This window comes from Musca domestica, unplaced genomic scaffold (genome assembly GCF_030504385.1).
Source record: "Musca domestica strain aabys unplaced genomic scaffold, Musca_domestica.polishedcontigs.V.1.1 39, whole genome shotgun sequence".
NCBI lineage: Eukaryota > Metazoa > Arthropoda > Insecta > Diptera > Muscidae > Musca > Musca domestica.
Window position 1 is genome coordinate 2,898,291 of NW_026712326.1, and position 12,679 is coordinate 2,910,969.

General features: G+C 35.9%; 1 protein-coding gene and 1 long non-coding RNA gene across 4 annotated transcripts; one reads left to right on the plus strand and one right to left on the minus strand.

Annotated features, from left to right (window-relative positions):
- Positions 1-2,854: 2,854 nt before the first annotated feature.
- On the minus strand, positions 2,855-6,331 carry LOC109611755 (uncharacterized). Of its 2 annotated transcripts, XR_002194086.2 has the most exons (4): positions 5,991-6,331; positions 5,372-5,911; positions 3,639-4,140; positions 2,855-3,564 (listed from the first exon to the last, which is right to left on the minus strand). It is a non-coding gene; the product is annotated as an uncharacterized LOC109611755 (long non-coding RNA). The 2 variants fall into 2 exon arrangements; XR_009342894.1 differs by having other exon boundaries at positions 5,372-6,331.
- Positions 6,332-7,850: 1,519 nt separating this feature from the next.
- On the plus strand, positions 7,851-11,435 carry LOC101892546 (zinc finger protein 37 homolog). Of its 2 annotated transcripts, none has more exons than XM_005178171.4 (5): positions 7,851-8,213; positions 8,285-8,883; positions 8,977-9,111; positions 9,183-9,293; positions 11,199-11,435. In XM_005178171.4, exons 1-5 carry the CDS (start codon positions 7,941-7,943, stop codon positions 11,368-11,370), a joined length of 1,290 nt encoding a protein of 429 aa, XP_005178228.1. In that variant the 5' UTR covers positions 7,851-7,940; the 3' UTR covers positions 11,371-11,435. The 2 variants fall into 2 exon arrangements, with proteins under 2 accessions (XP_005178228.1, XP_058982520.1); XM_059126537.1 differs by having other exon boundaries at positions 8,099-8,213; positions 8,272-8,883.
- The last annotated feature ends 1,244 nt before the right edge of the window (positions 11,436-12,679 follow it).

A 12,679-nucleotide genomic window follows, 5' to 3' on the forward strand; every position in this document is an offset into this window, starting at 1 on the left:
GTCGGGAGTTGTTTCTGGGGGTAGACTTCATGAAACGTTTCCAAATGTTTGCTCAGGTGGACGGTTTGTCACTCCAGGAAGTGAGTCTCTGTGGTGAGCCTGAGATCAGTGATGTTAACAGCCATTCTTTGTCCGAGGAGCAACGAGTTCGTTTGCAAATAGTGAAGGACAAATTTCCTTGCTTTACCAAGTATGGCTTGGGAAAGACTAAAGCTGAGGTCCATTCAATCGACACCCGCGATGCAACCCCGGTGAAAGATAGGCATTATCCCGTTTCCCCGGCTGTGCAGAAACTTATATATGCGGAATTGGATAGGATGCTAGACCTAGGTGTTATTGAAGAGAGCGGAAGTCCATTGAGTCATCCGGTTACTCTAGTCCGAAGGGGCGAAAAGAACCGTTTGTGCCTGGACGCTCGCAAACTCAATGCACTGACGGTCAAGGACGCCTATCCATTGCCGCATATAGAAGGTTTGCTCAGTCGGCTGGGGGATACCTATTTCATTTCTAGTGTCGACCTGAAGGATGCGTTCTGGCAAATTCCACTGGATCCTTCAAGTAGAGAGAAAACTGCATTCACAGTGCCTGGACGACCGCTTTACCATTTTACCGTCATGCCCTTTGGTCTGTGCAATGCAGCCCAAAGGTTATGCCGTTTAATGGATAAAGTGATCCCTGGCGCACTACGTGATAGAGTTTTCGTCTACTTGGATGATCTTTTGGTTGTTTCGCCAGACTTCGACACTCACCTGGGATTGTTAGAGCAGGTGGCAGGTTGTTTGGCTAAAGCAGGACTCACAATAAATGTAACCAAGTCGAAGTTCTGCTTCAAAGAGCTTAGATACTTGGGTTACATTGTTGGAGGTGGCAAACTTAAAACTGACCCGGCAAAGGTGGAAACAATAGTGAAGTTTACATACCCGAAAACAGCAAAGCAAGTGAGGAGTTTCATGGGTACGGCAGGGTGGTATCGAAGGTTCATTGCCGACTTTGCCACTATTGCGGCTCCCATCTTTGAAACCCTCAAGAAAGGAAAACGATTCACGTTCACAAAGGAGGCCAAGGTTGCATTTGACAAATTGAAACAAGCACTTGTAAGTAGTCCTGTCCTGACACACCCAGACTTTAACAGACACTTCTATGTTCAGAGCGATGCATCAGACTTGGGAATAGGAGCAGTATTATTTCAGAGAGACGATGAGGGTGGAGAGCATCCCATTGCTTATTTTTCGCAAAAGCTGACTTCTGCTCAGAAAAATTACTCGGTGACTGAGAGGGAGTGTTTGGCAGTAGTGATGGCCATTAAAAAATTCAGGCCATATATAGAATTGATGCCTTTCACAGTTATAACTGACCTTAGTAGTTTAAAATGGCTCATGTCACATCGAGATCTGAGCGGAAGGTTAGCTAGATGGAGCCTACAGTTGCAGGCATATTGTTTTGAAATAGAGAATCGTAAAGGAACCCAGAACATAGTACCTGATACTTTGTCAAGGTATGATATGGAGGAGATTTCGCTAGATGTGAAGGCCCTAATCGATCTCGATTCCTTAGCTTTTAAAGCAGACGATTATTTAGCCTTAATAGAAACCATCAAAAATAATTCTTCACAACTTCCCGATTTAAAAGTTGTTGATGGTTTGGTATATAAACGAACTCAATTCTACGACGGAATACCCCTTAATGAAGATTTCGCTTGGAAGTTATGGGTACCCAGCGAATTGACCCAGCAAATCATTGAAAAAGCACACTGTCCACCACAAGTTTCTCATGGAGGTTTCCACAAAACTCTCCGTAGAGTAAAAGAGTACTTTTTCTGGCCAAATATGAATACTCAAGTTAGAAATTTTGTACAAAATTGTGATATTTGTAAAGAGACAAAACCAGCCAATTCGACTCTTCGTCCATCTATGGGAGCCGAGACTATTACAGAAAGACCTTTTCAACGAATTTATGTCGACTTCTTAGGTCCTTATCCCAGAACCAAAACGGGAAACAGTTTTATTTTCATTGTGGTAGATCACCTTTCGAAATACGTTTTGCTAAAAGCCATGGCCAAAGCAAATTCAAGAAATATAGTAAAGTTTTTAATTAGTGAAGTATTCCATAAATTTGGAACCCAGAAGTAATTGTGTCTGATAATGGGAAACAATTTATTAGCAAAGAATTTTCAGATATGATTAAACTCTTTGGTATAAACCACACCAAAACTGCGTTTCACTCTCCGCAAGCAAATGCCTCGGAGCGGGTAAATCAATATATTTTATCAGCGATTCGAGCATATCTGGGAGAAGATCACCGAGAATGGGATCAAAATTTATCAGAGATAGAATGTTCTCTGCGATCTTCTGTCCATAGTTCCATCGGAACTACCCCTTATTTTGCGCTCTTTGGAGTCAATATGATAAATCATGCCAGTCTTTATAAATTAGCCAGGAAACTTGAACTTCTTAATGACCCCGAGACGACACTCATTCCAAACTCGGTAAAACAGAATCTTATTCGAGAAAAGATAAGAAATAGTCTGCACCAGGCATACTTGAGAAATGAAAAGTCTTATAACCTTAGAAGTCGTCAGGTCAAGTTCATCCCAGGGCAAGAAGTGTTTCGGAGAAGTTTCAGGCAAAGCGATTTTAAAAATAATTATAATGCTAAACTTGATAAAAAAAATTTTTCAAGTGTCGCATTGTTAAACCAGTTGGGAAATGCCTTTACGAAGTAGAAGATCTTAAAGGACATCCCATTGGCATTTTTCACGCTAAGGATTTGAAGCAATAAATGCTTACGAATTGAAGAATTTAATTTTTCTTCTAATTAATAAATAAAATGAACAACTTAAAAATAAAATTAAATTTGAAATGTCCATCTCAAGCCATACTTACAAAGTTTTTTTTTTTAGCTAATTTTTGGTTATGAAATATAAAATTTAAGTTTATAAAAAAAATATAGCTCTCATAATATTTCTCAATTTTTCAGAGAAAAATTACAAAAATAGGAAATTGTATTAAAACTACATCTTACGTTTGATTTTGAAACTCCGTCAGTAGGACCGCTGTAAGTCTCGACTAGAATATTTGGTGAAGTTCGGAACCCTGTTTTTTTCCATTCGAACAGGCGTCCAATCTTCTAGACTCTAACAGCAGATGTCAGAATTGTGAAGTCAGAGTACGAATTAAAGCACTCTGGGTTTACCGACTCTAGTTGACGTCTGCGCATCCGGAGCAGTCACCTGGTGACTGTCTTTGACCATTAGTGCAATTCCCCTTTCGCGGTGAAACAGTAGCCGTTCGCTCTTTGGCACGGGCCAGGGAACTGTTGTACACGAGGTCGCAGATCCGTCCTTCACCCGACTTACGACACTAGAGTCTGGAAGCCAGGAGACAAAAAGAACAAATACACCTCAGTGCATTTGCAAAACGTATCCGACATTCTGACAAAAGCTGAAGGTCTAGTCGATGGTACACCTGCTGGAGAAAGAAAAAGGAGAACAGGATTAATCGAACTTACCATCAAATATAATTTCCCGTTTTTGAAGGACACGCAAATTTCATAGGTAATATTTGTCTGGAAGATTAAAAAAAAAAATAACATATTACTATTTTTCTTATTAAATTATTGGCATTTCTATTTTTACTTACCTTTTTGTGAATGCAATATTCAATTTGAGTAACTTCTCTAGATGTCTTTTGATTATTGAGACCATGGACAATTTTTTTTTCATGTAACCATAGGAGGCCACTCGTCTAGACACCAGCAGCAGTGGTCAGAAAGAATCCGTTGGATTACGAAAGGAAGCATCCCAGATTTACCGACTCTAACCATATGTCTACGATTCCTGAGCAGTCACGTTGTGACTGTCCTTGACCATTTGTGCACTCTTCCTTTATATTCCCATACGCAACTATGGCACAAGGCAGAAGAGTGTTGTATACAATGTCGCAGAGCTGTCAGTCATCGATTTACGACGTTAGAGTCTGGAAGCGGGAAGACACGATCAAACACATCTAAATGCATTTGAAATAATATCGTATCCAACAATCTGACCAAAGTGTGGACCCAGTTGAGGGTACCCTACAGAAAAAGAAAATATCAGGTCTCAATCTTACCTTTCGTTTAATCCAAACGTAGGCAGTCACCAATCTGAAAAGATAAGAACAGAAAGAGAAAGTATTAGTTATCTGTGAAAAAGAGGAAACTTTAAGTTAAAATCAAAATATAATTTAGAACGAATATGGTAAAAAATTTTATTTTTAGACAATCACACCGAATATGTCCGTCCGATTTGGATAACTTTCTCAGTTTATCAATATTAAATTTTCATTCAGTTTAATACTTTCATCAAAATTCAAAACATTTCACATAATTTGTCATATTAAATTTACTGAAGCCCAATTCTTGAATATTTTATTTTCAATTAATTCACAATAGCATTTCAATTTCATTCACTTTAACTTTTTTATTAATTTTTTTTAGATATTGATTTGCACCGTTTTTAACTAGTAAAATCACTTTTTATGCCTTAATTATTTTTTTTAATCATGCAACTTTTTCATTATTTATTTCGTTTAAATTCTTTGCACTTTTCGTCATTAAAAAATAAACACACTATTTTCACAAAAAAAATTACGTCCGTCCGATCAATTCTAAATTTCTCACTATTTTCCACTAAATTTTAATTCATCTCCTTTAATATTTCCTGTGTTTCCAATAGTAATCATTCATTAGTTTTTTTTGCACTTTATCTCTTTGGTCCACGACTTTGTTAATTTGTGCATTTTGTTTTGTTTTCACCATTTCAATTTTTCTTTTCTTTTGGCGATATTATCTATTTTAATTTTATTCGCACTTTTCAATCATTCCTTAATTCTGTTTTCTTTATCTGTTCCATTTTTATTCACTACTCACTAACTTCGAATTATATTTCGAACTTATTGTTTCCGCCAAAGTCACATTTTTTCTTAATGAGTGCATTTTTTCATTGTAAATGCAAATGCAACTTTTATTTACACACACACACTGGAGGGAAATCATTAATTTTCTTTGGTTAGAATATTTAAATATTTTTAGGAAATTGATTGAATTTGTTTCATTAAAACCACTTTTTTATCATATTTCCTTTTATTCTTTTAATTTTCTTTAATATTTTCTAAAGATTTATACGGATTAATTTTTTTCATGCAATTATTTGCAAGTTACTATTCGCACATACACCCGCACTGTATGTTTATGATAGTAACTTTCATTCATTTTTTTTCGGCACTTATTCACTTTTCACTTTAATTATACACGTTATTTTCACTTACACGGCATGTACATTTATTTTATTATAATTAATTTATAATTCACTATAATTTTGTTTCACTCTACTTACCCAAAATTTTATCATTTCTGCAGCTCCAAAACTTTCCGTCCGTCCGTGCCCCAATCCGACGAGCCATAGCCGCGCTAAACGCCAGCATACCGGCAACGCCACTTAATGGTCAACACAGCGATTTCATTTCGTTTTTCTTGAACACGGTTGTTACAACCCCTTCATGTGACCACTTGTTGGATAGGTATTTCCATAAGCTTTCAATCGATACCCATATCGGGTAAGTGGATCCGGGTCCAGGCGGGGTCTTGATCCCGGACTTTTGGGTCAAAAATCTGGGGTCCCGGGTCCGTCCCCCAAGAAAAAAATAGTTTCCCGGGATCAGTGTAAAAATACCTACCTCTGGAAAAAATTTCGAAAAAATCTAAGAGTTTTTACTAAACTAGAGTTCTTTTTTGAATGCTGTTTATTTAGAAAGTTTTGTTTTCAGAATGCGTTGAAGAGTCGGAGCCGGAGCAGCTAACATCATTGGAGCCGCCGGTTTAGTTAATGTTAAATCTGCTAGAAGACTTAATGCCACAAGTTGGGAAGACTACCAACCTAAAAAATAAAAAGAAAATGTTCGTAGTAATAAGCGAAAATCTTTGATTTTAAGCTTAATTTTTCGAAAAGTGAATACATCAGTTGCTCCATATTTTCTGCTTTTGTTTTTTGCACGACAAATATTAGTTTTTCTGTAGTTTTTTAATTTATCTTTTTTCTTTACATTTGTTGTCACGCGCGAACATTGAAATGTATCAATACATTTTCAACCTTGTAAGCCCTGCCAATTAAATGTCAAATTTACAATTTGCACATTTCTGCTCGGCCAAATTCATGTAGCTAAAACAAGCAGAAATGTGCACCACTCAGCGCCATTTTTTTCTCGAGAGAGCTGCAAGTTTTGCTAGTTTTTGGAGTACGGGAACGCGTTGTAGCAGAATTAGCACTAATTAGTACAAATTTGTAGGTTCTGGAACACAACTATAGTGTTGTAGGGTATAACAAACACAAATAAACAGGGCACACTAAATCGGAAACAACCCATTTGAAGCAGTAGCCATTTCAAGTTTTTGAAGCGAAAACTTGATAAAAAGGGGATTTTAAGAGATATACGCATGGCAGAAGAATACAGGTAGATGCATCAACGCTTGGGAGCATTGATATGTCAAAAAAATGTAAATGTTTTTTCAAATATAAGTAGAATTTTATATGTTTTCTTATACTACGTCATTCGGAGGCTATTATAATTCGCGTTTTTCAACAATTTTTACAAATTTAAATAACTTTTCATTCAACATTTTCAATTCCAAAATTGGTTTGACAGTTCATTGTCCCAGCAGCTGTGTCGACGCGTCTACCTATATTCTTCTACCATGGATATACGAAAGTTTTCAAAAAAAGAACATATAAAATGTTTTATTTGATGTCCGTTTATTATCAAATTACTATTTTGCCTTGGGTGTGCAAATTGCGAAATAAACCTTTACAGACATATAGAACATGATTTTAAAAAGAAATTTTGATCTTTTATGAAGTTTTCGCGGTTATTATCTTAAGTGTTCGATTCTTCAATACCAAAGTAAAACTGCAGAATAACTTTAATGGGCTCCCAGTAATGTATTTTTCTTCAAATCATTGATTTTTAAATTATTTTGTTTTTTTTAAGCAATACAATACACACAAAATGGGCACACGAAAGTTTTCAAAAAAAGAACATATAAAATGTTTTATTTGATGTCCGTTTATTATCAAATTACTATTTTGCCTTGGGTGTGCAAATTGCGAAATAAACCTTTACAGACATATAGAACATGATTTTAAAAAGAAATTTTGATCTTTTATGAAGTTTTCCCGGTTATTATCTTAAGTTTTCGATTCTTCAATACCAAAGTAAAACTGCAGAATAACTTTAATGGGCTCCCAGTAATGTATTTTTCTTCAAATCATTGATTTTTAAATTATTTTGTTTTTTTTAAGCAATACAATACACACAAAATGGGCAGAAGTCGGGCTCATTTAGAAAAAATATTGTAATCAGTTGGTAGCTCTAACTTACCTTTTTATTGTAACATAGATATGCCTAACACCGCCTGCGCGAATCAGTTTATTTAAATTTTATATTTTTTTTAAGTAGACGAACTTCGTCCTGGCCTAAAATTCCATTTTGTGGGATATGTCAAAGACCGGCTACGCAAACCATGGTTTATTTAATTTAAATACTTTTTTAATTATTTGGTTTTCAGATGGGTCTTCATATATTTTCCTCTGGGATATTTCCCAAACAAATAAGCGTACCCTCTACTTTGTATTTGTTTGTGAAATTTATTTGGACTGGAATCCCATCTCAACTTTACATTTACATGTTTATAAGATGTTTAAAGCATAAATAAGGCATAATAAAGAGTGTGTACTCTACTTAAGTTTCTTGCATTAACAGGCAGGTATGCATTGATGTTTGATATCCGACATACCAATGCAGTTTGAATAGATTAGATTTTTTAAGAAGAAGCATCGAGTTTTACTTTTTGTTTTGTTTTCGTCTTTCTAAACATTAAGTTCCTTGTTCCTTGGTGGCTGGTCGGTCTAAATGGATGTTGTTGAACCTCTTCCTCCTGTTGGAGATAATCCACCAAATACCCCTAATCAATGCAGTGCAACAGAAGATGATACATCCAACCCCAATTCTCGTGATCCAACAGCCAACGATTTCTCAATATTAGCCTGTCGAATTTGTTTGCAAATTCAGGAAGAAAATGCGGCAAGTCCTTGTCCAATGTTTCCAATCTTTCAGCAACCAGATGATAAGGCTGATGGTGAGCTGTCCATCTGTGATAGAATTCAAAATTGTACCGGAATAAAGGTATTCGAATTATAATAATAAGGTGTTCGCTCATATTACCTAGATCACGTAATAAAAGTTTTGTCGTTTAGATCCAAAAACATCATAAGTTACCATCCTTAATATGCAAAAATTGCCTTACCTTTTTAAATATTGCCAATAAGTTTGCATCAATTTGTCGAAATTCTCAAAAATATCTTGAAGAATATGTGCTGGAAATAATGACGGATGATGTGGAGGTGGACTCTAGTGGATTTGAAGAATGTAATCACATATCCGAAGAGCAACAAGAGCCTACAAGCCAGTCTAAAGAAAATTCCATTTCTGTGGAAGAAATGCAGAAATCAATTTCTGGCCAAATTCTGACGAAGTGTCATAAAGAATACGAACAGCTGGGTGCAAATTCCAAGACCTCCGCATTGGAAGCTTATTCAAAGAATACAATACCACACGAATCTCAAAATTCAGTCCCTGAGAACATGGAAATCGATACTGCCAGAAATGTGCCTGCTAAAATTCTTGCCATATCTTCGGATGGCACTGCTGTTATAGAGCAGAAAATGAAGAGTCATAATGGACAAAACTTGAAGAAGTCTCATGTCTGTGAAATATGTGGAAATGCTTACGGTCGTCGCTATGAATTGCAAGCTCACATTCGTCGACATCACGATGTAAAAGCATTTGAATGCGAGTATGTATTTAAATCGCTGAATAAATCTACATTTTTTAAATGTCTCATTGACCATAATCTCTACGAAATAATATGATTGTTTTCACTTTTCAGGATATGTGGACAAGCTTTCCATAGTAATTTTGAATTGTCACGACATATACGTAAGCATACCGGCCTGCGACCATATGAATGCAAATATTGTAAGCGTACTTTTGGCGACAATTCAACGCTAACGAAACATGAAAGGTAAATACATGATTCAAATGTTCCCGTGAGTATGATTTTGATTCAGAAAATTATATTTTCTTCACTTATAGAATCCATCGCAATGAGCGTCCGTATACATGTAAGACATGTGGTAAAAACTTTACTTACTCCAGCGTCCTTAAAGTTCATCAGCTAACGCATACCGGAGAAAAACCTTACAAGTAAGACGCGCGATACAGCTGATTTTTGATTGAATGCCAAAATCCATTAATGTCATAGAATTTCGAAATGGATGCATCAGAGTGATGCATCAACAACTTTCTTGTAAACTATCAAAATTCTAAACACATAATTATACCCTCAGCCATATGGTTAGAGAGGGTATATATCACTTGATACGGTCAAAATGTGCCTCATCGAAATAATGGTTTTAGACCCTAGGTCTCTTTGGACCAAATCCGTTTCAGGACATTTGTCGACAACCTAGCGATGTCCGTCCGCCCGTCTCCCTGTCTGGCTGGGTGGTGCGTACGATAACTCTCGAAAAGAGTATCCAATTTGGTCCAAACTTGGTACATCGTAATATTACTATGAAACATACATCGAGTCCGGAGATGGGCAATATTGGCCCACTCCTTTTGGTACCTCCCCCAGAAAGGCCGAAATTTTCAAAGAAAATAATTTACTGCACAGAAAGAGAAAGGATAATCAGACTTTGCTCCAATTTTGCAAATTGTAATATTTGCATCAGTTCTAGGTCGGGTGGAAAAATGGACAATATCGGCACACTCCATCAAGTACCTCCCCCTCAAACGTCAAAATTTTAAATAATTATAATTCTTATAAAATGTGAAATAACAGTCCGATTATCTTCAAATTACACACATCACAATACTTTTATTAAACCAAAGTCTGACGTGAAGATTGAATATATCGGTCCACTCCTTCTAGTACTTCCCCGACAAGGGGTCAACATTTTGAATATCCAAAATATCCGATTGCTTTCAGGCTTGGTATATCTTAATATTTCCAACAACACAAGATCTGTTATAAAGATGATAGAGATCGGTCCGTTTCTCCTAGTACCTCCCCCACAAAGGGGCAGAATTTTGAATAACCAAAACGATCATAAAGGCCACAAAAAAGCCTCCGGTTTTCTTCACATCATATTATTATTTGCGATGTATCGGTACACTCCTTCAGGTACCTCCCCCACAAAGGATCAACATTTGGAATATCCACTACGCTCATAAAACACGAAATTAAAATCCGATTCCATTTTGACTTGGTACATCTCAATATTTCCATCAACACAAGATCTGTTATAAAGATGGTAGAGATCGTACCATTCCTTCCGGTACATCCCCCACAAAGGGTCACACTTTCGTATAAAAAAAAATTATTAAATCCGAAATAAGCATTCGTTTCCTTTCATATTTGACACATGCCGTTATGTCCGCTAACACAAGATTTGCTGCGAAGATGGAATATATCCGTCCACTGCCTCTGGTACCTCCCCACAAAGGGTCAAAATTTTGAATATTCATGAAGCTCTTAAACGCGATTCCATACAGACTTGGTAAATCTCAATATTTCTATCAACACAAGATCTGTTATAAAGATGATAGAGATCGGATCATGACTTCTGGTATCTCCCCCACACGCTCTAAGAAAGCAAAATAAGCATCCATCTCTCTTCAAATTTCACACATGCAAACATTTTTGCTAGCAAAATATCTGTTTTGTAGATGATGTTTATCTGCGAACCCTTCACCCACCATGGGTTACAATTTTCAACACATTTATCTGTCAAAACTTGCCAAACAAGTCAACGATTCTTTACAACTTGCAATATCTAAATATTTCTCTCAACCAGAAAACTTAGATAAATATTTAATTTATAATTTCGCATAAAATTGGATAAAGACGTTCGATTTACTTAACTGATACTTTTTAACTTTTATTCCACTTTTAACAACTTACAAAAGTTCCACTACAATATATAATTATTTGGTTTCATTAACTATGATATTGGTAATCAATCTTCAACTGTATGCCAAAATAGTACGTTTATCTTTCAAAAATCAAATTTCTTTCTAATTATGTTTTCTTCCTCAATTTTGTAGCTGTGAACTGTGTGGTAGACGTTTCTCTCGCTCCCATCATTTAAGAGCCCATTTGGAAACGTTATTTCATTCGAATGATCCAAAATCAAAAATATTGATACAACGTATAAAACGGATCGAAGGTGACGCCCATATTGATGGATCCCTGGCTTCCATAAATGAATCAGTTTAAAAGAAAATATTTTCGTCTGGCTGTGATAATTATTATTAAATAAAATTGTTTTTAGATTTTATTTATTATCTCGTTTTACATGGCTATTTTCTTTGGCATTGTTGTCATGCGGCGGCGCAGAAGTGCAGAGAATTAATAATAGAAAATTACAAGCATGTATTTCCGTGGTTGAGCATCAGGTGAGAACTCTAAAAAGGCGTTAGGTGAGTATTAAAAACAGAGACACCTTGGGAGTTACTTGCGACGCACCCAAACTTTTCCAAAGGTTAAAAGCTAAATACTCAATGGTTACGAAAATATAGAGTGGCACAGGAAGGACCCTAGGAATATGGACACCTCAGAGAGTTAATCATGAAGGCTCACTTTAAATTGGCGAACTACTGACTCCAATTCACCTACTTTCTCTAGCATCAGTGTGCCAATTGTTCAACAATTTTTAAAGAATGGGATGAGGCAGTACTTGACCAAATTTAAATTGGTTTGTTTCATGTTTTAGAAGCTGCGGTTGTTGTTTTTTTGGAATTGAAATAAATTTCCCAAAGTAATAAAATCAGAAAAGGAAATGAAAAATGGAATATCATTTATTAATTGGTGTTCATAAAATTGCATAAATTCGGGAGCGGAACGGGAGGAACTACGCCACATAAATTGATTTTTCGCATATAAGACAAGGACCTTTTTTAATTATTTGGACACTAGAACAAATGCAGAGTGTTGTGAGGGCTTTTTGTAGGCAGTAAGAGCACAATACGTTCTCTTTAAGAATCGAGGACGAAACAAGCAAAATAGTATCAGTCGGTTTTGTCGACAGATGTATACCCCCAGCCTTGAATTATGATTATTCAAACTGTTGACCTTTTATGAGACAGGTTCCGAAGTTGGCTAATATTGACCTATTCGTATCTGACCAAAGACTGATATAAATAGTAAAACGTGCCAGATTTGGCCTATATCGTCTACTTCCTATACTCTATATGAGATATCAAATTTTTAGAAAATTTGGAAATATGCGTGAATTTACAGATATAGCGAACCGAAGTACTTCATTTTCATACTTCATCTAATACAGATACAAATATTGGTATGGATAACATTACAATATCCAAATTACGCGAAATAAAAATTCCATATTCATCTCAGATTTGTGGAATTTTTAAGATACAGCTAGTTGTAAAGAATTGCTGACTTGTTTCGCAAGTTATGACAGATTAAAGTATTGCAAATTGAGACTTTTTGTGGGTTAGGTACCAAAAGGTGTTTGCAGATATATATCATCTTCATAATAGATCCTGCGTTAGCAAAAATATTT